We start from the raw sequence: 25294 nt of genomic DNA on the forward strand, positions 1-25294 counted from the left end.
AACGAAGCGAAATGTAATAATCTTGTTCTTTTTGTGTGCCTGTCTTGTCGATGCAAATGAATAAAATCCAATAATATCCAAAACATGTTATTCTAAATATGAATAGAACATTTTGTCTATTTTCTTCTTCATAAAATGAAGTTGCCCTCTGGCACTTTTTGTTGGATAACAGTCTGCTGTACACTGTCCAAACTCATAAACAATTTACAAAAGTCCACTCCAATCCTCGTCTCGCTTTGATTGTGTTCTGCTTCTATTAAATTCTCTTCTGATAAGAGCCCTTCTATGAAAAAACGCAAATTAAAGTGGATGTTTTCCATTTTAATTTAAAGTAGCAATCCCATGCTTTATTGTTAGTATATTCTTTTTTTTTTTTTAACATGATTTAAGTCTAAAACAGATAACATTCTCTAGTTTCAAGGGAATATACTTGACACAAGTGTTTAAATAATGAAAGATACAGAAGATGTTAGAATCCATAATCCCTACATTAACCTTAGAGGCCAAGAGCGCTCTGCAGGTTTAAGAGTACCTATTATAAAAACTAACAGTGCGATTCTATTTGTACACTGCAATAGTTACATTTGTAGAATGTGAGTAGATTACATGTAATTCTTAATAATTTTTTTTTGCCAATACTACCTCATGAACATCTTCTTAGTGTTTATTTGCTGGTGGTAATTCCATTGTATTTAGATACATGGAGACACTTAAAGGATCACTATAGTGTCAGGAAAACAAACTCGTTTTCCTGACACTAAATCATCCTTAGGACCGCCCCACCCTCAGGGAAGGGGTTAAAACTCCTTCAGTTACTTACCTTTATCCAGCACCGGGCTCCCTCGGCGCTGGTGACCTCTCCTCTCCCGCCAACGTCAGCTCCTGCACACGCATTCAAACAGATCAAAGGAAAGCAATTCTCTATGCTTTCCTATGGACGTTCTGCACGCTGAATGCGATTTTTGCATCCAGCGTCGCAGAAGCGCCTCAAGCGGCTGTCAGGAAGACAGCCACTAGAGGTTGGATTAACCCTCAGTGTAAACATAGCAGTTTCTCTGAAAGTTTAAAACCTGGGGGACCTGGCACCCAGACCACTTCATTGAGCTGAAGTGGTCTGGGTGACTATAATGTCCCTTTAATTATGCAATGCAATTCTTACATACTCTTAAATAGTTTTTCCATATTATCTGCTAGACTTAGGTATGAGAAGTTTGGCAACATATCAGTCAGTAAGCACCATATTTTTCTGAAGTCCATTTGCTTAAAGAAATGACAAGACAAATATTTTTATATAGCTGTTGAAAACTAAATTTTAGAAACATTGGAAAGGCCTTGCCGAATACTCTCTGTTTATGAATCCTATTTATTTTGATCTGTGCTATTTATGTCACATGCAGTTGACTGTTAAGTTCTGCCTTTGGACCAAATACATTTTGTTCTGCAAAAAAAAAAAACACTTTGAAGGTGTTCAGAATATCTTTAGCCAGACTGTGTTTTTCCTTTACGAAACCTTTCCTGTTGTCCGTGTCAGGCTTACTTACATCCCTTTCAGTTCTTTACAGCTGCCATCCTCAAGGAAGATTTTGATGCTCTGCCTACTTTAATAGTTCAGTACAAACATAAGGACCATTTTCTCGGATGAAAGATAAATCGACAGCTCAATGTCTTTAGAAGACAAGAGAACATACAGGACATATGCAGGGAATGCTGACACATATTGCTGCTTTTCTGGATAAAAAAAATATATAATAGGATTTCTGAGAACCATAGTGTGTTATCTATCGTCTACGTACAGCCCTCACTTGCATTCTACTAAGAATGTCAAAGGCTAGTTACTGAATAGCAATAACTCCCAAAAGGGAGGGATGTATGTGAATTTAACTGCACTAATGCTTTTACCGTATCCCTGAACATGCCCTGTAATAAAACTGTCATAGCTTTTTTTTTTTCCTTCTGCATAAAGAAAAATAATCTAAAACATTTTTAGTTGTGTTAGTATGAAATATGAAAGTGCTAGTGAACGGAAATCGTAAAGGAATTTGTAATTTCTATACCTAAAATAAAGGCAATCTAATAGTAAAAGTCACAGGTATATCTGTGTTTTCTTTTAGATGATATAATCTAAAATAAATATAATATATATATCTATCTATATATATATAGATAGATATATATATAGATATATATATATATATATATATATATATATATATATATATATATATCTATATATATATATAATGTACAATATATAATATTTATAATGTGATAATATATAGTTTTCTTATAATTATATCATTACATATCATAAAATAGTTGACTAAGTAGTGGAATATTGAAATCGACTTTGCGTAGAATAAAGTAAACAGTGGAATATTTGACATTTTTACGCACATCCATGTATACTGATGTGTACATGTGTGTATCTGTGTCACATCTACTAAATTATCAGATATTATTGTGATAATAATTATCATTTATATCCAGAGTGCTTTACAGTTATAGAATGGGGATGTTTAGAGGTCAAGAAGGCCCTGTTCAAACAAGCTTACAATCTATGAGGATTTGAGGTAGGCAGATATATATTGTTAGCTGTCTTGTTCAAGGACACTTGAAATTTCCTAGTTCTAAGGCAGTGATTTCTCTACAGCTCTAATCAGCCGATATATCATGTCACATCATATATATATCATAGTATGCCACTGTAGGCATTGTTTTATGTGACACACTACATAGGAATTATAATCTACACAGTTCTCAAGTGCAGCTACCCCTGTATGGTAGTTGAAACATTGGTATATTGCCTTATGGCAGTTGAAACATTGGAAACATTGGAGTTCCATGCACTGTAAAATTAATTTTGTTAATGATGTGGTGACCAGAACATGCCTATAGTCCCAATGATAGGAACAGGGAAAAATTCTAAAAATCTGGGAACCAATTAACTTTATGCTTTTAATCGATGGTGCTCAAAGGCATAATTAAACCGGTTAGTCTTGAATAGGTTGTTTTTTTTTTTTACAATCTTTATTTGAACATTTTGTATAGTCGGCACAGTGAAGCAAATGGAACCGAATAGAAACCAAAAACAGTCCGTAACAGTAACAATCAAGTTTCGTACAGCTTTGGGTATGCAGCCATGCATGTGGTAAAGCATTCAACAAGTCATAACGACACTATATAGCAAGATGTATCCCATGGACCAGTGCCCTAACTAATGTTTATGATGTTGAACACTTACTCTTAGACTATGTATCAGTGTTGGTGCGTAATCTGTGGCGTGTGGGGTAGTTGGGTGCATTATGAGCTTCAGTGTAGGCTAGCCATTGTTTCTCAGAACCCCCTAAGAGGATTTGATGAGGGCAGAGTGGTATCAGTCCAGGTAGTGTCAAGCTTTTCGGTTCTATGTATGAGCCGTCTTTGTATTTCTGTCGTCAAGCTAACGATTCAGCTGCATCTTTTAAGTGAGGGCTCAGGTATAGAAAATAGTAAAAGATTAGTATTCTACATATCTCAGCGTAGTGTAATGTTAGTCAGGGGAGAGTACTAAATCCTAATGTATTTTTTATGTTTCTGGTGTGTAGGGGATAGGGGTTAGTGGGAAGTAAAAGGGTAAGAGTTAGGGTGATGGAAGGGAGGGAGGGTAAAGAGGACAGTACCACCATCCCTCCCCCATCACTCGGTCAGCTACCAGATCATTTGGGCCTCCATCTGTCCTGGTGTGATTGGCTAGAGTCCCTATGGGGTGTTAGGACTGAGACGTCTAGGTTGTCCACGTCCCATGTTTGAGACATACGTCACCAGGGGAAACAGGTCAAAACACATTTATATGATCGTCCCTGAAGGTCAGCGGTCAGTGTTTCCATAGCGAATATTTCTTCCAGTCTTGCAACCCATTGTTGATGGGTGGGTGCCTCAGGGCACTTCCAAAGAGTGGGTATAGGGACTTAGCAGCATTGAGCAGTGGGAGGGTCAGTGATTTATTATATGTTGTCAGCGCCTATATGATTTCCTACATGTTGCACTCCATCCCGGAGGATTGGAGGAAGGCAGATGTGGTTCCTATATTCAAAAAGGGTTCAAAATCCTTGCCTGGAAATTATAGACCTGTGAGCTTAACTTCTGTGGCTGGTAAAATATTTGAAAGATTATTAAGGGATTATATTCAAGAATTCCTTGAGAAGAACATGGTTATCAGCAAAAATCAGCACGGTTTTATGAAGCACAGGTCGTGTCAAACTAACTGGATTGCATTCTACGAAGAAGTAAGTAGAAGTATAGATCAGGGTGTTGCAGTGGATGTGATCTATTTGTACTTTGCCAAGGCATTTGATACAGTTCCACACAATAGATTAGTGTTCAAACTCAAGGAAATCGGTCTAGATGAAAATGCTTGTTCTTGGGTAGAACATTGGCTTAAAAACAGAGTACAAAGAGTTGTCGTTAATGGTAAATTTTCAAGCTGGACAGAGGTGGCAAGTGGTGTCCCTCACGGGTCTGTTCTGGGACCCCTTCTATTTAACATGTTTATAAATGATCTTGAAGACAGCATTGCAAGTCATGTTTCAGTGTTTGCAGATGACACAAAACTTTGTAAAATAATACAATGTGAGCAAGATATTACTTTGCTGCAGAGGGATTTCGATAGACTGGAGGACTGGGCACTCAAATGGCAGATGAAATTTAATGTTGAAAAATGCAAAGTTATGCACTTCGGCGTAAAGAATACACAAGCAACGTATACCCTTAATGGAAGCGAATTAGGGATAACAACACACGAAAAGGACTTGGGAATTGTTATAGACAACAAACTATGCAACAATATGCAATGTCAATCAGCAGTGGCCAAGGCCAGTAGGGTATTGTCATGCATGGAAAAGGGCATTCATTCTCGGGACGAGAATATAATTTTGCCTCTTTATAAATCACTGGTAAGACCACACATTGAATATGCTGTGAAATTTTGGGCACCTGTTCTAAAGAAGGATATTATGGCACTAGAAAAAGTGCAGAGGCGGGCTACAAAATTAATAAAAGGAATGGAACATATCAGCTATGAAGAAAGGTTAACAAATTTAAACCTATTTAGTTTAGAAAAACTTTGCCTGAGAGGGGATATGATAACATTATACAAATATATTCGAGGCCAATACAAACTATTGTGTGGAAATCTATTCACAAACCGGACTTTACATAGGACACGAGGTCATGCGTTTAGACTAGAAGAAAGAAGATTTCGTCTAAGGCAAAGGAAAGTTTTTTTTAGTGTAAGAACAATCAGGATGTGGAATTCTCTGCCTGAAGAAGTGGTTTTATCAGAGTCCATACAGATGTTCAAACAGCTACTAGATGCATACTTGCAAAAATAGAATATTCAAGGATATAATCTTTCAATGTAGGGTAATAACTGCTTGATCCAAGGATAAATCTGACTGCCATTCTGGGGTCAAGAAGGATTTTTTTTCCTAGCTTGTTGCAAAATTGGAAGTGCTTCAAACTGTTTTTTTTTTGCCTTCTTTTGGATCAACAGCAAAAAACATATGTGAGGAAGGCTGAACTTGATGGACGCAAGTCTCTTTTCAGCTATGTAACTATGTAACTATGTAACTATCCCCTACCATGCTCCTGTAGTGTGATGAAGGAGCATGGTAGGGGATGGAGGGCAATTTTGGTGCCAGTGATTTCATTGATTTTGATGCAGATTATTTCCCAGTAGGGGGTAATGGAGGGGCATGAACACCATATTTGGATATTCATTCCCACCTCCTAGCCACATCGCCAAATGTGTCTCGGATCCCAGTGTGCAAGTGGTGTAAGATGTCCGACGTCCTGTACCATCGTGAGAGCAGTTTGTAGCATAGTTCCTGGTATTTTGAGCTGATCAAGCATTTGTGCATCAGGGTGAATATTTTGGCCCTATTCCTTTGTGGTGAAAATCGTCATTGTGTCCCTTTCCCATATGCTTGTGTATCCGACAGAGGTATCAACGGCTTTTGTTTTCATGAGTATAGTGTGTAAGGTCGAGATTCCCCGTGAGAGGTGTTTACTGGTGGTGCAGAGGTGTTCGAAGTCCGTGAGAGGCCTATGCAGGTGTCCCTTTCCCGGTATTGTCTGGTAATAGGACTTAATTTGGTGATATTGGAATTGCTCTAGAGCGGTCGGATCCCTATCCGGGCAGAGCTCTGTCAGTTTCTTGAGCATAGCCAGTCTGTCAGTTGGAAGCCAGTCAGGTAACCTGGGGTGAGGCCGTCAGCTAAGTCAGGATTATTGGTTATGGGTGTGAGAGGTGTGGGTGCGGTGGTGAATTGCCTTTGGTATCGAAGGGTCCTCCAGACCCCCAGATTGCATTGATCCAAGTGTTTTTTGTGCGTAGGTCATTGGTTGTTGTGTTATCTAACCACAATCTTGAAGGAATCCTGCCTTCTGACTGTACAGTCTCCATTGCTACCCATTGTTTTGTGGGTTGGTGTACATGCCAGTCTACTAGTCGGTACAGATGCGCCGCATGGTAGTATGTCTCGATAGAGGGAAGCACTGCACTGCCGGCTGTTTTTGGGAGTTCTAATCCAGCCCTCCGGATGCGCATAGGGCGGCCATTCCAAACAAATTTGCGGATCACTGTCGAGGTTGAGTAGAAAAAAGCTTTGGAGATGGCTATGGGGAAGGTCTGAAAGAGGTAAAGTATCCTGGGTAAAATGTTCATTTTGACTGCATTAATGCGGCCAAACCAGGATAGGTATTGGGGGGTCAATTTTTGTAGGTCTGCTTGTAGTGTCTGGAGTAGCGTGGGTAGTTGTGGTAGTAAAGCTGCGTAAGGTATTTCGGGAGCCAGATTCCCAAGTATCGAAGCTTGACGTTGCACCAATGGATTGGGTATTGAGAGCATAGGTGTGAGAGTGCGTCCCGATTATGGGACAGGTGTAAAGCCTCTGATTTGTCCATGTTCAGTTTAAGATTGGAGATAGCTCCAAATCTTTGGAAGAGTGCCAAAAGGTTGGGGGGGAGGCCGTCGGCTGTTCCAAGAAGAACAACTTGTCATCGGCATAAGCTACAACACGGTATTCCATGCTTCCCAAGGAGAACCTCGTTATGCCCCCATCCAAAGGGGAGGTGAGAGCTCCATTTATGCCTATATGTGCGGTGGGGGTTGTGTATAGGGAAAGCACCCAGGCACACAGGTGGGGTCCGAATCCCATGTGCTTAAGCGTGTTCGCGAGGTATTGCCAGTCGACCCGGTCGAATGCCTTTTTGGCGTCCGTGGAGAGGAGGAACAGTTCTCGCTGGGTCGACCGGGCCAAGTGAATAAGATTGAGGGCCTTGATCGTATTATCGCACCTCTCCCTCCCTGGGATGAATCCAACTTGGTTCGAATGTACCAGGTAGGGAAGGTATTTGGAGATTTGCAGGGGCATAGCCTTCGCAAATAGCTTGAGGTCCGAGTTAAGGTAAGGTGGGACGATGGCTAGCATAAGTCACAGGATCCTTGTCCTCCTTTGGGATGCCATAATCAAAGAATCCAGAGTGTCCCTAGGGAATTGGCCTCTGGATCGTATTGAGACCCTTTAAGAGTTTCGGGAGAAGTATGTCCCAAAACGTGTGCAGATATGTTAGTGGGAGCCCATCTGGCCCTGGGGCCCGGTGGGGTTTAGATAGCTTCTGCGCTGTTCTGAGCTCTTTGTTTGTTAAAGGCTGCTCCTGTTCCTCGGGGGTTAATTTCTTGTCAACGTTTAGATCCAGGAACTCTAAAATCGCGCGTTGGTATTGTAGGGCAGTGTCTCCATTTTGAGACTGGGCTAGGTTGTAAAGTTTGGTGTAATAGTCCTCGAACATGCGCTGTATACCGTCTGGGAGTCTCGTCTCACCCCTCCCCCGAGGTTTGAATTTGTGTATATGGCTTGCTCTCCTTCAGTCTTTAAGCTGACGCGCCAAAAGTCTTATTTTAATGTTCAAAGCAAAACCTTGAAGACTTTCCAAGGTTTGGAGGAGGGCCTGGGACAGGAGATCTCGTCGTTGCCTGTGCGCTTCTGTCAGTTGGTGGAATATGTCCTCTGTCTGCTGTCGTTTGTGTGTGTGTTCTAGGTTGGCTATCTGTTTCCTTAAGGCAGTCAATTTGAGTGTGTGTTCCTTTTTGCATTGTGTGCTTACCTTTACGTAGTGCCCTCTAATTATGAATTTATGCACTTCCCAGGAAGTTAGCGGGGGCATGTCTGGATTGTCATTTGCATCAAAGTATTGAGTCAATGTCTGTCTTGCTAAGCATGTGTCATCCAGCCACGTCAGCAGGTTCTCATTCAGTTTCAACTGTCGCTCTTTGGGTTTGTGTAAAGGAGAGCGTATCTGTTCAGTCACTGGGGCATGGTCTGAGTTCCCAATGATTCCCATGTCAGCCCTTTGTAAGAGTGTGAGGAATTCCTGTGCTATGAAAATGTAGTCTATGTGGCTGTAGCATTTGTGCACTGCTGAATAGAACGAAAAGTCCCGGTCTTCTGGGTGTGCTGCTCTCCAACAGTCTGTCAGTCCCAGTCTCCAAAGAGCCTTCCCCTAGGACCGAATACAATGTTGTGGGATCGAGCACTCTCCCCATGAGGACTCCTGTCTGGGTCTAGGGGTAGATTAAGATCTCCCGCCACAATCAGTAGGCCTTCGCGGAAACAATTCAACGGCATGAGCGTTTTTGTGTGAAAGGTATGTTAGTTCTGGTTGGGGCTGTAAAGGCATGCGAACGTGTATGTCTGGTAAGCTATTGTCCTCTTTAGATAAAGGTATCTGCTCCATGGGTCAGCTTGTTGGTCTGTGCATATGAAAGGGATTGTACGGGCAAACATTATTGCCACTCTGGCCTTTTTCTCATCCGAGTGATTGGCATAGTGGCCTTCGGGGAAGAGACTGTTCCCCAGGGTGGGGGCTGTGTACCCCTTCAGGTGAGTTTTCTGAAGGAACGCCACCGAGGCATGCTCTGCCCAGAGTGTTCTGAGTATTTGGGTGCATTTTTGGGGGATATTCATGCCCTGAACATTGTTTGAACAAAGTCTCAACGGGGCTGGTGTGAAATTCGGTCTCATCGTCGGTCAGGCCTGCAGGCCGGGGGGGGGGGGGGGAGGGGGGTGGAGAAGAGAGAGAAGGAAGAGAAAGTGTAGATTTGAGGTTCAAGGGGTTAGAGAGAGTGTCAAGAGGTAATTATGACTCGTCACGGGTGGAATCGTTCAGTGGTGTCAGGGCCTAATGGCTCCCGTCTCCTACTGAATCCCTGAAATTAAGTTAAGGGCCGCAGGGCCTGCTGTGCCTCAAAGGTAAGAGCTGATAGATCTTGGAAGAGAGACACCTGGTCAATGGCTTGTTGAGGCCTGGCCTTTCTCATGATGGTGTCTGTGGCGAAACCAACTTCGCCACTGTGAACTGGAGAAGCCTGGTTGCTAGCCTCCTGCCCTGCGACTATGGCCCCTGGACATATTTGGGGCATATTGTATTTTATCGTGCGACTGCTGGCCCTTTAAGAACTGTCTGGGGACCTATTGAGACTTTGGGTAACAATACCCTTTAAGACTATGGCCCCTGAAAACGTATGGACTTTTATTGGTGTGTATGGCCCTTTAAGAACCGTCTGGGGACATATTGTGACTTTGGTGAACAATGCCCCTTTAAGACTATGTCCCCAGACCGGTAAAATAACTTGTTCCTGGCTTTCCCCCACTTGGTTCAGTAAATAGGGCTTACTGAACCGAGTACCACACAGGCGGACCACCCAGAAGTTAAAGTGTGCAGGCAATTTACCTCCCAGGCTGTGAGGTTACTGCCGGTTAATTGCACGTGGCGGCGGCCATCTTGGTTTCCTCGAATGCGGTCAGCGGTGTATGCTAAAGATTCTGTGGAACTAAAATCGGCTACACATTCTGCCGAACACCGCTGACCCTTACCTTCTCCCATACGGAACTTGCAGCTCCAGAGACTAAGTCCCGTTCGAAATGGGACTTAGTCGTTTTTTCGGCATGAAATTGACCGACCGCACAGCCCAAATCTATGGAACTGTTTTGGGCAGGAAATTGTGCTTGTGGTCGGTCATAAAGGACTTCCAGCTAACTTTTGATCCACTGGAGGGATTTGGCTGATTTTTGGAAGTGTTTATGTTTGATGTATGCTGAGTCTGAATATGCAACTTTTATTGAAATTGAATGTATGGTTTTAAAGTTACAGTGTGTGTGTAAAAACTGTATTTTTATTGTATGTAATAATTGGTTTAACTGTTAATCTAAGGGGAGGAAATGTGTGGGAGGTACATCCCTGTGATTGGTTAATTTCATCCTCCCCCTGGGAGTGTCCTGTATGTACTTGTTTGTAATAAAAGCCAGACTGGGTGTCCCAGTCCTCAGTTCCTGTTTTACCCTCAACTTGAGTCCTGTGTCTTATTGGGGGAACCTGCTACAAGGGATTGCTATGCTAGGCATATTCCCTTGCTATAATCACTGAGCTCTTGTAAGAGCTTGTTCCTGCTTCGTTCTGAAGGCAGATAGCTGCAGCCTGCGGTGCTTATGGTGTCTGGTGGAGTGCTTGGAGTCCTCTGGAAGCGCTAGGAGCATCTTTCAACGGAGGTACCCAGTCGGGGTGCCAGTGGATCCGTTACAGTGTCTTTTAGGGCGAAGGACTGCAAGCAGCAGATCACGTCCCGTGGTGGGGCCCTCTCTGTTGGGAGGTCTGAGCGCCCTATGGGCCCAAAGTCGGCTGGGGCCTCGTCTCCGAGTATGTAGGTAAACTGGCCCATCAAGACCTCTGATTATACCTGTTCCGCAGATTCTGGGAGGCCTCCCCCGATTGTCTAGGTCTTCGACTTGCCTGCGAAGGTCCAGAATGACATTGCCTTGCCTGGTGGTAGCAGTATCGGTAGCTTGCTGGTGCTATTGGGTCTGGGCCCTGTTGGCCTTCAACTCCTCCATTCTGCGTTCAAAGTCTGTGAGGTTCCTCCGCACTTACATAATTTCTTTCCGTATGGCTGTTCTAATTTCGGCCAGCATCTCAGCCTTGTCTGTCTGGGAGAGCATGTTTGCCAATATCATGGTGAGGTCAACAGAAATTTGTGTTGCGCCCATGGGGCTCTCTGCTTCGGGGGAGGCTGGCGCCATTTTGTCCAGCCATTTTTACCATTTCGTGGTAATTTTGTCTCCCGGGGTGGACAGGTAGTCGCCCATGGGGCCTGCCGTGCGGCCAGGTGAGCCGTCTGTATGGGTCCCAGGGTATTTATTCTTTTAGTTTTCCCCATTTTCAGCGTGCTTTCTGCTCTTTTCTGGTGCTTTTGTGAGCTAGGGCCACAGAGCTGAAGGGAGATGCGACTTTCTCCATTGCCGGCCAAGCCACGCCCCAGTCTCATTTTTATTACAACTGTGAATTAATTTGATCATCAGAGTGCTAAATATTCAGTACTGTGTTCCAAAAATTAAAGGGATACTATAGGCACCAAAACAACTTTAGTTTAATTAAGCAGTTTTGGTGAAAAGCTCATGCTCCTGCAATCTCATTGCTCAATTCTCTGCCATTTAGGAGTTAATTAATCAGTTTATACAGCCCTTTTCACACCTTACTACATGTGACTTGCACAACCTTCTGAAACACTTCCTGTAATGAGAAATCACATTTTTAAACATCTTTTATTGCACAGTCTGTTTAATGTATGCGGTTTTTTTTTTTTTTTTTTATCTCCTGCTCTGTTAATAGCCTGCAAAACTCTGCAGGAACCTTCTGTGTGTGATTAAATAATAATTTACAGAGCAGTCGATAAAAACTTCTAAAGAAAGTTAACGTCTGATTGAAAATTAAAAAAAATTCATTCAGGCTGTATTAGTCACAGCCATGGAAGGTGTGGTTAGTTCTGCATACACAGAAAAAAAGTTACTTAACGCCTCAATTTCAGAGAACTGAGCTTCTGTGAATAAGGAATTACTAGATTTCTTCAACTTTCCAAATCAAAGTGGAACAGTTTATTAGCAGGAGTTGGTGCCTTATTATTAAAACCTATAAGGTCATTTGGAGCATGTAGCTTACTTGCAGACTGTGCTACAGAAAGACTATATTGTACAAGGTGATAATGACTGCTATCCTTCTTGTGGCTTACGCATTCTAAATTTTATGTTGCATATCAAATAGTTGAACCAGATCGTGACGATTAGTGAAACAGGGAAGTAATTTCAGTATAATAAGTCCTTGGATTTATGGCGGTGGAAGTGAAGTCTCCGTGGTAATGAGTAAAAGGGAACTCTTTATTAGCCAATGGTGACATAACAATTTGCACATCTAATTAATTAAATAGCATATTTAAATATGTGCCATCTAGTCTGACACTTGTTTTTATAAAATGATAAGGAATTTGATATATTTGATATTTTTTTTCAAATTAAATAAATATCTGCAGAAGGAGATTTAATATAATAAATAAGAGAGAGACCCAGAGGGGGTCAAAACATCAATAAATTACTATGCCATGTTAACCCCTTAAGGACTGAGCCAAATGTACACGATGTGAACAAAACTAAACGTAAACAAAACCTGGCATTTGCGCTATATGTCTGTCTAATCGTAATTCACCTCTTTCATATTAAATGCACCCACACTTCTTATATATTATTTTATTCAGGGGAAACAGGGCTTCTATTTAATATCAAATATTTAGCTATGAAACATAATTTAATATGAAAAAAATGGGAGAAATAAGAATTTTTTTATTTTTTTAGTTCTACATGACTTTTTAACTGTCAATATCATAATACTGTTAGCTTTTACTGCAATAAAATACACATATTTGTATTCAGCAAAGTCTCACGTGTAAAACAATACCCCCTATGTACAGGTTTTATGGTGTTTTGGGAAGTTACAGGGTCAAATATAGCACATTACATTTGAAATTAAAATTTGCCAGATTGGTTACGTTGCCTTTGAGACTGTATAGTAGCCCAGGAATTACATTTACACCCATAATGGCATACCATTTGCAATAGTAGACAACCCAAGGTATTGCAAATGGGGTATGTCCAGTCTTTTATAGTAGCCATTTGGTCAGAAACACTGGCCAAAGTTTTTTTTTTTTATAAATGTATTTAAATATATTACACAAAAGAAAAAAATAATAATTTAATTTACATACATAGACACAAGGGACAATACATAAATTGTTCCAAGGCTTGTACATCATCAATCATATTACACAATATTACACAATGTTACAACTCTCCAAAAATTATACTCCAAACATACAAACATCAGTAGAGGTGAAGGTGCCGGGAGCCAAATGTCCCTCACTTCCAACTCTACTCATATACAAATATACAAACATTGAAGTTGACATTTCTTTCTTTATTACTCATATTATATTTTATGCCGGTCTTAATTCATAGTAGATTCACCCCCCCCGAATTTCATATCTAATGTTTGTCAAAGTACTCTTGCCAATGTTGGCCTTTCAAGGACCTTTATCCAACACTGGCCAAAGTTAGCGTTAATATTTGTTTGTGTGTATAAAATGCAAAAAAACGCCAAATTTGGCCAGTGTTTGTGAAAGTGGCTACCAAAAAAGACTGGACATACCCCATTTGCAATACCTTGAGTTATCTACTATTGCAAATGGTATACCATCATAGGGGTAATTTTCATTCTAGGGCTACCATAGGGTCTCAAAGGCAACATGTAACCAATCTGGCGAATTTCAATGTGAAAAAAATGAAATACAAGCCTTATATTTGATGCTGTAACTTTTAAAAACACCATAAAACCTGTACATGAGGGGTACTGTTGTACTCGGGAGACTTCACTGAACACAAATATTTGTGTTTCAAAACAGTAAAAAGTATCACAGAAATAATATCGGCCATGTAAGTGCTGTTTGTGTGTGAAAAATGCAAAAAAAATCACTTTTACTGGCGATATCATCGTTGTAATACAAATTACTGTTTTGAAACACTAATATTTGTGTTCAGCGAAGTCTCCCGAGTAAAACAGTACCCCCATGTACAGGTGTTATGGTGTCTTGGAAAGTTATAGGGTTAAATATAGTGCTAGCAAATTAAATTCCCTATACTTTCAGCATGGGTTGTCAGGCAGGTCCCGCTAATTGTAATTAATTAAAATACCTAATTATGTAAAAATATTACATAAATATATATGTAGAATTAATATATGTATATAAATATATATATATATATATATATATACATATGTATATATATAATTTTTAAAATATATTTTTATCTATATAGGGATATATATAGTGATATATACGTATATATTTATGTATATAGATATATATATTATTTTGTTCTACATGTATTTTGATATATATATATATTAATATCACAATACAGTTAGAACAAAATAACACACATCTATATATTTTTTTATTATTTATTTTTTATTATTTTTTATTTTTTATTTTAACGTATTTACATATTTTTTTAGATTATATATAAATATATATAACAATAATTATATATATATATATATATATATATATATATATATATATATATATATTTAATCAGTATCAGTCTACCTGTAATTTGATGTTAATATGTATGTATATATATATAATTATATATATTAATAGTAAAATACACCTAGACAGTGTATGTTTGTGTATGTATATGTGTATATATATATATATATATACTTAGATCATATATATATCTAAGTATATAATTTATTTTTTTTACACTGATTTTAACTTTATTTTATTTGATTTCCAGCCAGCAGGGGGACTAACTGTCATTATAGGCAGTCCCCCTGCTGGCAATGCAGCAGCTAGCTAACCCGGCCATGTGATAGCCCTGTAGAACACCAAAAAATACCAGGACTGTTAACTTATAAATGTCTCTGCTAACAGAATAAGTTTGGGAACAAATATATGAATGAACTTAAATAAACAAAATATTTAATACAATTTTTATTTTTCTTAAAATTATTTTGAATAACTTTAAATAACTAGTTATAAGACAACAGCAAGTAAAATACACTAATTCACCATGTATTACTCTTTTAATTCAGGCAACTCTTGATGACTCTTCAAGTAACCAGTGCCCTTAAAAACATGGCAGGTGAAATGTGGCATAGGAAAATGTATAATTAAAAAAAAATGTAAAAAAAATCTTTAAAAGGAAGTTTTTTTTCAAGTTTTCTCTCTTTTTGTTCTCATAAATATGAACCAGTTATTATCTACATTAAGAATTATCTTAGAACATTACTACTAAACTAGATGTACCAGTGCACCCTCATACATTTTAAATATATTTTATAAATATTATAATTTGTTTTTATATGCCTATATGCACATTTTCTGTTTCATCATGCATTCAGTTTTTATAGTGATTAGCACTTACCCGACTGATATCCATTCCTGAGTCACAGCTCAATGGTTGAGTTGATGTGAGACCATTAAGACCTATAACTGTTGAAATTATGCCTCTGTCATCGATTTTGCGAATCATGGTGCCATCAACAAAATAAATGAAGCCATGTCCATCTACGGTTATGCCTGTTGGTAAAGGAAGAATTAGCTTCAGTAAATTTACACACAGTACTAATTAGGTAGGATACTCAATTTAACTGTAGTAGAAGAATCAAATCATTGGCTATTGCTATGCATAACACAATGTTCTTTGCCTAAACATATATCAATTTCTCATTTATTTTTTTACGGTTTTGTTACAAGAAAGTCAGTAAGGTGTTACCTTAAGCACAAGCAGTTTATGAATGTCTGCATAACTCTATTTTCCATTGAATGGACCGTCTAAGCACCAAAGCCATGTCATCTTAATAAAGTGGTTTTGGTGCAGAGACCATGCCACTTTTCTCTTACTGTGTAAAACACAGAAATTTCCGAGAAACAGAAATGTTTATATTTGACTGAAAATACACCTCTAGTGGCATGCACTGTAGGTTCTCAAAGATTCGTATATATAGCATTTTGACTGGACCAGAAACCCTCAGGATTGATGATCTCATTTTAAATAATTTAATTTCAAAACAGACTGCAGTGAGGAGACTATTTGATTCCGAAAAAGGTAAATGTAGTTTCTTTTTGCATTTTTTTTTTTTTAAACAAGGAGGGCCTATACTTAAAGGGGCACTAATGTAACCAGAACAACTACAGCTTAATGTATTTGTTCTGGTAAGTAGATTCATTACCTTCAGGCTTTTTGTAGTAAACACTGTCTTTTCATAGAAAATGCAGTGTTTACATTACAGCCTAGTGATAACTTCACTGGCCACTCCTCAGATGGCTAATAGAGGTGCTTCCTGGGGCAAGGCTGCACACTGTGCAGTCTGTCATTCAGTGTCTTCAACCTCTGCATGCAGACACTGAACTTTCCTCATAGAGATGCATTGATTCAATGCATCTCTATGAGGAGATGCTGATTGGCCAGGGCTGTGTTTGACTTGTGCTGGCTCTGCCCCTGATCTGCCTGCTTGACAATCTCAGCCAATCATATGGGAAAGCACTGTTATTGGCTCAGACCCCCACTTCTGATAATGTGAGCAGACCGCAGGCAGATCAAGGGCAGAGACAGCAGCTGCAGACTTGAATACAAGTAAGATTTTACTATATTTAGGAAGTAAGGGGAAGCAGGGGGCTAGATGGAGGTTTTAGCACTATAGGGTCAGGAATAACTTTTTTTGTATTCCTGACCCTATAGTGTTGCTTTAATAATAATAACAAATATTTTAATTGTACAGTGTTACTTTAGTACAAGTTTGTCTACTGTGTATATGATTATCATTCTAGAGAGAGTTGAATTAATATGAAGAAATGTACAAATAGCTACGGTCGCATTAGAAGTGAGTCTCCCAAAAATCTCAGACATAAAGTGCATTACAGAGAATAATACATGGAAGATGTCACCCCCAATGCATGATTTGAAAACATAATCTATTGTTCAGTGACAGCTGACAATTTCAAATTGGCTGTCAAGAAGAATTACTTAACAATCATTCAGTATCAAGAGGTCTATAAGGGTCAGACAGCTGAAGGCAGTACATATATTTTCTCATGCAAAGTTATCAGGAAATAGGACACAAATAGGCCATTTTCCAGCATCTGTATCAAGCTGACCTAAAATTACCTTTTGCAATTGGTTTTAGTATATAGAGCACTATATAAACATTATTTATTTTGATATTTACTTCCAGTATTTAGGAGGCAGTGTAGTTTATTAGAATTCTATACAAATGAAAGTGAATACTTTAAATGATCATTTCATTTAAAAATGTTATTCTCAAACTAATTACCATTCCATCTAGTTATTTCATTAAATAGAATGTTTTCTCTACTCACAAAAGCATTAGCTGTACAACAGAATTTACTCACATTAAAACATCACTTTACTCTTAACTAACTAAAAAGCATTCATACTGGTGCTGTGTATTTCTATACAGTAGATAGCAGATGGGTTTATGCAAGGACAGAGTGATCTCAGAATTCTCTCTTGGATTCTGACAGTTGTAAAGACATAAATAGGCCTTAGAACAAAGATGTTGCAGATAAGCATCATCTGCAGAAAATAGTTTCTAATATCACTATTGTGTGTTTTGCAATACCCAGGAATCTTTGACAGCTTTCTATGATGTTTACCGTATATACTCGAGTATAAGCCGACCCGAATATAAGCCGAGGCCCCTAATTTTACCCCCAAAAACTGGGAAAACTTATTGACTCGAGTATAAGACTAGGGTGGGAAATGCAGCAGCTGCTGGTAAATTTCTAAATAAAATTAGATCCTTAAAAAATTATATTAATTGAATATTTATTTACAGTGTGTGTATATAATGAATGCAGTGTGTGTATGAGAATACAGTGTGTGTATGAGAATGCAGTGTGTATGTATGAGAATGCAGTGTGTGTGTATGAGAATGCAGTGTGTATATGAATGCAGTGTGTGTATATGAATGCCGTGTGTGTGTATGAGAATGCTGTGTATGAGTGCAGTGTGTGTATGAGTGCAGTGTGTGTGTATGAATGCAGTGTGTGTGTATGAATGCAGTGTGTGTGTATGAATGCTGTGTGTATGAGTGCAGTGTGTGTGTATGAGAATGCTGTGTGTATGAGTGCAGTGTGTGTGTATGAGTGCAGTGTGTGTGTATGAATGCAGTGCGTGTGTGTATGAGTGCAGTGTGTGTGTATGAATGCTGTGTGTATGAGTGCAGTGTGTATGAGTGCAGTGTGTGTGTATGAGAATGCTGTGTGTATGAGTGCAGTGTGTGTGTATGAATGCAGTGTGTGTGTATGAATGCAGTGCGTGTGTGTATGAGTGCAGTGTGTGTGTATGAATGCTGTGTGTATGAGTGCTGTGTGTGTGTATGAATGCAGTGTGTGTGCATGAATGCAGTGTGTATGAATGCAGTGTGTGTGCATGAATGCAGTGTGTGTGTGTATGAATGCAGTGTGTGTGTATGAATGCAGTGTGTGTATGTGTGTGTGTGTAATGCAGAGTGTGATGCAGAGCCTTGGTGGGGGGTGGGCATTTTTATTTTTTAATTATTATTTTAATATTTTTTTTGTTTCATTACATTTTTTTATTATTATTATTTTTGTATTTTATTATTATTTTTTATTTTATTATTATTTTTATTTTATTATTTTTATTTTTTTATTATTATTAATATATATATATACACATTTTTTGTCCCCCCTCCCTGCTTGCTAGCTGGCCAGGGAGGGGGGCTCTCCTTCCCTGGTGGTCCAGTGGATGGGCACTGTGTAGGAGGGGGCTGTGGGGGCTGCAGAGAGATGTTACTTACCTTTCCTGCAGCTCCTGTCAGCTCTCTCCTCCTCTGCCGGTCCGTTCAGCACCTCGGTCAGCTCCCAGTGTAAATCTCGCGAGAGCCGCGGCTCTCGCGAGATTTACACTGTGAGCTGACAGAAGAGCTGAACGGACCGGCAGAGGAGGAGAGAGCTGATAGGAGCTGCAGGAAAGGTAAGTAACATCTCTCTGCAGCCCCCACAGCCCCCAGTCTGTATTATGGCAATGCAAATTGCCACAATACAGACAATTGACTCGAGTATAAGCCGAGTTGGGGTTTTTCAGCACAAAAAATGTGCTGAAAAACTCGGCTTATACTCGAGTATATACGGTACTTTTTTCGCACGCCATCAGTCAGACTATGGTGTGGCCACAGTGTGTGACATAATCTGTTGCATAGAATATCCTACCAAAAATGTATCCCTTATGATAGCCCATAAAGAGTGCTCTGTGTCATTTTACACAGCGTGGGAAAGTTCTTTGGAATTTTCCCACGCTGTGTAAAATGACAAAGAGCACTCTGATTGGCTTAAACCAGCCAATCAGAGTGTTCTTAGCCTAATTGCAAGGGCGTGGCAAGGCTTTATAAGCCTTCCCTCATCCTGCAGAGATCAGTCTGCGCAGAGCCCTCCATGGGTGAAGATGGATACATTTTTTTTGCGCTCGTTTTTTTTTTTTTTTAAATTGCGTCGGTTCTTATGGATTTTTATTTGGCCTTTTTTGGGGCTGAAAAAAGAAGATTTTAGAAAAAATGGTAAGTTAAATGGTAAGTTAAATTTTTCTTTACAGGTTAGTTATTTTATTCCCCTTCACTATTTCTTAGGGTGAGGGGGTAGGTAGGGGGTAACTTTTTTGGGGGTGGGGGGTGGGTGACTAGGGGCTTGGGGACCCCTAGTCACCTTTGATTGGGGGGGGATTTTTATTTAGGGCCCCCACCCACCGCTTAGGGGTGGGGGCCAGTGGTGGGGGACAGTAGGTCCTCCCCCCATTGTGATTTATGGCCCCCACCCACCGTGCAGGGGTGGGGGCCGGGGGGAGGACAGTAGGTTCCCCCTCATTATTTTTATGGCCCCCACCCACCGCGCAGGGGTGGGGGCAGGGGCAGGACAGTAGGTCCTCCCCCCATTGTGATTTATGGCCCCCACCAACCGCGTAGGGGTGGGGGCCGTGGGGAGGACAGTAGGTCCCCCCTCATTATTTTTATGGCCCCCACCTACCACACAGGGGTGGGGGCGGGGGGAGGACAGTAGGTCCCCCCAAGTATGTATCAGTGTCCCTGAGGACAGGTGTCAATTAATATCTGCCAAGTGACCCTATGTAGGGGGAACAGTCTCTATTCTGCTCTGTGTCAGTGTGTATCAGGGATCCTTAGGATAGGTGTCAATCCATATCTGCCAAGTGACCCTATGTAGGGGGAACAGTCCCTATTCTTCTCTGTGTCAGTGTGTATCAGGGATCCTTAGGATAGGTGTCAATGTATATCTGCCAAGTGATCCTATGTAGGGGGAACAGTCCCTATTCTGCTCTCTGTCAGTGTGTATCAGGGATCCTTAGGATAGGTGTCAATCCATATCTGCCAAGTGACCCTGTGTAGGGGGAACAGTCCCTATTCTGCTCTGTGTCAGTGTGTATCAGGGATCCTTAGGATAGGTGTCAATCCATATCTGCCAAGTGACCCTATGTAGGGGGAACAGTCCCTATTCTGCTCTGTGTCAGTGTGTATCAGGGTCTCTGAGGACAGGTGTCAATCCATATCTGCCAAGTGACCCAATGTAGGGGGAACAGTCCCTATTCTGTTCTGTGTCAGTGTGTATCAGGGTCTCTGAGGATAGGTGTCAATCCATATCTGACAAGTGACCCTATGTAGGGGGAACAGTCCCTATTCTGCTCTGTGTCAGTGTGTATCAGGGATCCTTAGGATAGGTGTCAATCCATATCTGCCAAGTGACCCTATGTAGGGGGAACAGTCCCTATTCTTCTCTGTGTCAGTGTGTATCAGGGATCCTTAGGATAGGTGTCAATCCATATCTGCCAAGTGACCCTATATAGGGGGAACAGTCCCTATTCTGCTCTGTGTCAGTGTGTATCAGGTATCCTTAGGATAGGTGTCAATCCATATCTGCCAAGTGACCCTATGTAGGGGGAACAGTCCCTATTCTGCTCTGGGTCAGTGTCTGGGGGGAGTATCAGCAGTAATACAGAGTGTCTGGAGGGAGTATCTGCAGTAACACAGGGTGTCTGGAGGGAGTATCTGCAGTAACACAGGGTGTCTGGAGGGAGTATCTGCAGTAACACAGGGTGTCTGGAGGGAGTATCTGCAGTAACACAGGGTGTCTGGAGGAAGTATCTGCAGTAACACATGGTGTCTGGAAGGAGTATCTGCAGTAACACAGAGTGTCTGGAGGGAGTATCTGCAGTAACATAGGGTGTCTGGAGGGAGTATCTGCAGTAACACAGAGTGTCTGGAGGGAGTATCTGCAGTAACACAGGGTGTCTGGGGGGAGTATCTGGAGTAACACAGGATGTCTGGAGGGAGTATCTGCAGTAACAGAGTGTCTGGAGGGAGTATCTGCAGTAACACAGGGTGTCTGGAGGGAGTATCTGCAGTAACACAGATTGTCTGGAGGTAGTCTCTGCAGTAATACAGGGTGTCTGGAGGGAGTATCTGCAGTAACACAGAGTGTCCGGAGGGAGTATCTGCAGTAACACAGAGTGTCTGGAGGGAGTATCTGCAGTAACACAGGGTGTCTGGAGGGAGTATCTGCAGTAACACAGAGTGTCTGGAGGGAGTATCTGCAGTAACACAGGGAGTCTGGAGGGAGTACCTGCAGTAACACAGGGAGTCTGGAGGGAGTACCTGCAGTGACACAGAGTGTCTGGAGGGAGTATCTGCAGTAACACAGAGTGTCTGGAGGGAGTATCTGCAGTAACACAGGGTGTCTGGAGGGAGTATCTGCAGTAACACAGAGTGTCTGGAGGGAGTCTCTGCAGTAACACAGGGTGTCTGGAGGGAGTATCTGCAGTAACACAGGGTGCCTGGAGGGAGTATCTGCAGCAACACAGGGTGTCTGGGGGGAGTATCTGCAGTAACACAGGGTGTCTGGGGGGAGTATCTGCAGTAACATAGGGTGTCTGGAGGGAGTATCTGCAGTAACACAGAGTGTCTGGAGGGAGTATCTGCAGTAACATAGGGTGTCTGGAGGGAGTATCTGCAGTAACAGAGTGTCTGGAGGGAGTATCTGCAGTAACACAGGGTGTCTGGAGGGAGTATCTGCAGTAACACAGATTGTCTGGAGGTAGTCTCTGCAGTATTACAGGGTGTCTGGAGGGAGTATCTGCAGTAACACAGAGTGTCTGGAGGGAGTATCTGCAGTAACACAGAGTGTCTGGAGGGAGTATCTGCAGTAACACAGGGTGTCTGGAGGGAGTATCTGCAGTAACACAGAGTGTCTGGAGGGAGTATCTGCAGTAACACAGGGAGTCTGGAGGGAGTACCTGCAGTGACACAGAGTGTCTGGAGGGAGTATCTGCAGTAACACAGAGTGTCTGGAGGGAGTATCAGCAGTAACACAGGGTGTCTGGAGGGAGTATCTGCAGTAACACAGAGTGTCTGGAGGGAGTCTCTGCAGTAGCACAGGGTGTCTGGAGGGAGTATCTGCAGTAACACAGGGTGCCTGGAGGGAGTATCTGCAGCAACACAGGGTGTCTGGGGGGAGTATCTGCAGTAACACAGGGTGTCTGGGGGGAGTATCTGCAGTAACATAGGGTGTCTGGAAGGAGTATCTGCAGTAACACAGAGTGTCTGGAGGGAGTATCTGCAGTAACACAGGGTGTCTGGAGGGAGTATCTGCAGTAACACAGAGTGTCTGGAGGGAGTATCTGCAGTAACACAGAGTGTCTGGAGGGAGTATCTGCAGTAATACAGAGTGTATGGGGGAGTATCTGCTTGTAACATTTATATGCACTGGAAAAAAATCCAAAAAATAATACATTGAAAAAAATAAATAAAATGGTTGCAGCTTCCGAATGAATCTAAAATGGATGCTGTCCAGTAGGTGGGAGGGTCTTCTAGGGAGGGTGTGCTGCTGATTGGCTGGAATGTGTCTGCTGACTGTGAGGTACAGGGTCAAAGTTTACTCAATGATAAAGAATAGGGGGCGGACCGAACATTGCATGTGTTCGCCCGCAGTGGCGAACGCGAACATGCTATATTCGCCAGGAACTATTCGCCAGCAAACCGTTCGGGACATCACTACTGGTAACAACCCCTCAGGGTCCCAACCAACCCCATTACAATGTCAAACGTCCCATTGTTGGCATGTATTGAACAATGAATGAGTGGTTTCTAGATGATTCAGGAACCACATGCATTGTTTAGAAGATGATTTAGTAAACCAAGTGATGGGGGCCCTGTCATCTCACTGGTATTGAATCAGGGATGAAAGCTGCTACTACTGTTTTTGAGATTGCGCACCTGTCAGAAAAGCATCTATAAGAGGGTAATATATGGCACACATATGGATTATGAGATTGAAGACTCACTAGTCTATCCTTGAATGTTCTCCATCCCACAGTTCAAGAAGATGCATATCAAGGGGATAGAATGGAAACATAACTAAAACCCCAATTTTAAAACTATATGTTTCTATAAATAATATCAGTAGTACTTTACTGCGAAGGTAGTGGATGTATGGAATAGCCTTCCAGCTGAAGTGGTAGAGGATAAAACAGTGAAGAAGTTTAAGCCTCACTGCTAGCTATAAGATAAGGCCAGGGACTAATGAGAGTATTTAAAAAATTGGGCAGACTAGATAGGCCGAATGGTTTTTATCTGCCGTCACATTCTATGTTTCTATAGGTAAAAGTAAATGAGCATGAGAAACCTCCAACCAAGGTATATCTAAATCTGTCTTTAGCTCTTGAAAATTTACAGTTTGAAAAATAAACCACAGAGTTAAAACCATTCTTAAACATATACCATGGTTTAGTACACATAGATTGAAGCATTACAGACAATACACAACACACACATATTTGTATATATATATTTTTCTCTGGCTATGCTCATGTACAAAAATTGATTCTTAGAAAATCACTGTAAAATAACTTGCAGAAACTTGAATTGCTTTTGTAAGATTTCCAAGAAGCTGTATAATCAAACAAGCATATTGTGCCAAAAGGTCCCAGTTCCAACTAATAAGTGATATCCACATATATCTGTGAATTACCTGACAGTGACCTTCCACAAAAACCGTTCTTACTTTAATTAAATCTCTAAGGATTGCTTGAATGACAGCAAAATTCAGAATTAATTTGCATCGATTTTAACCTGCAGTTCGTTAACAATAGAGTTGAGAATAAAATAAATCTTAGGAGTTTTTAATACTTGGAGTGGCAGCTGACCATGCAGTGCAATTTTTTGTTCAAAGCAAACAAAGGGTTAAATAGCTTGTGAAAACTCCTCGCTGAGACTTTCAAACTTGTGTGTGAAATGAAATAAGGTTTGATTTTACAGTAGCATTATGAGCCAGAGATTGGGGAAGTTTAGTTCCACAACTTTGACAGTAATGCTCATTTGTTTTTTATTTGGTAATTAAGCCAAATGTTAACCCCAAATAATCATCTATTTACACTCAAACTGAGACCAAACAGCATGATAATTGTCAGAAATAAATTCCTGAGCAAATTCTGAGCCAACCTTGACATAAAGGAATAGAATGCTTGGCTACTGCTACGTTGTCTATAATTAGAAAACAAGTATTGAAAATAAATGGAGCAAAGGTTTTCTGTACCATCTAAAAACTGTAGCAAACAAAAAGCAATTCTCTCCGTATCCGTGCAGACATGTATGTCCGTGCAGACATGTATGTGAGGAAAGGGTTTTAAGGGACAGTACAAGAATTATGACCACTATAAATCTTTGTAGTGGTTTATGCGCAAGAATGCAATAATTGCAGCCCAATACTGAAGGTGCTTGCACTGAAATTCAGTGTCTGCTCACTATTTAGGCGCTGCACCTACCTCGTGTTTTTTTATCCAGCTTTTAATCGGAAGAGAGAGACTCCGCATTTGGTGTTTTAGCTGCCATTGGACTGTAATTATTTTACTTAAGCGCTGAATTATTTCTTTTTATGGTATTCTGCACGCTCTGCATGGATGTGCTGAATGTTCCTCTTGGAGATGCTGATTGGCGTAGAGAGCAGCATTTTCCTGCGCATGCACAATAGCCTCTTAATGCTTTCCTCAAACGAAAGCATTGGATTGGCTGGGATTGACAATTTTGCTTTGTCACTGTATTCCTGTCACTGTAGTGTTCCTTTAAAGTTGATATGTGATTTAACAAGCACTTATTGTGTTTGTTGCTGCAGCTTTAGTATGGAATCAAAACTTTTTTCTTTTTCTCTTCAAAGTTGAAATACCAGCCTAAAATGCTTCGATATACCATAGAGATGCAGCAGTATAATTAGCACTATCCTCGGCTCACAGCAAGATTTTTTATTTATTACTGGTATTTATAGAGCGCC

At 40.9% G+C, this 25294-nt stretch overlaps 1 protein-coding gene across 1 annotated transcript in view; it reads right to left on the minus strand.

Annotated features, from left to right (window-relative positions):
- The window catches only part of TENM1 (teneurin transmembrane protein 1), a 642971-nt gene that overhangs the window by 44767 nt on the left and 572910 nt on the right, over positions 1-25294 (minus strand). The window contains exon 25 of the mRNA XM_063432113.1: positions 15351-15505. Within this exon, the coding sequence (XP_063288183.1) occupies positions 15351-15505 (155 nt within the window). The remainder of the gene's footprint in view (positions 1-15350; positions 15506-25294) is intronic.

The sequence above is a fragment of the Pelobates fuscus genome, chromosome 9 (genome assembly GCF_036172605.1).
Source record: "Pelobates fuscus isolate aPelFus1 chromosome 9, aPelFus1.pri, whole genome shotgun sequence".
Classification (NCBI taxonomy): domain Eukaryota; kingdom Metazoa; phylum Chordata; class Amphibia; order Anura; family Pelobatidae; genus Pelobates; species Pelobates fuscus.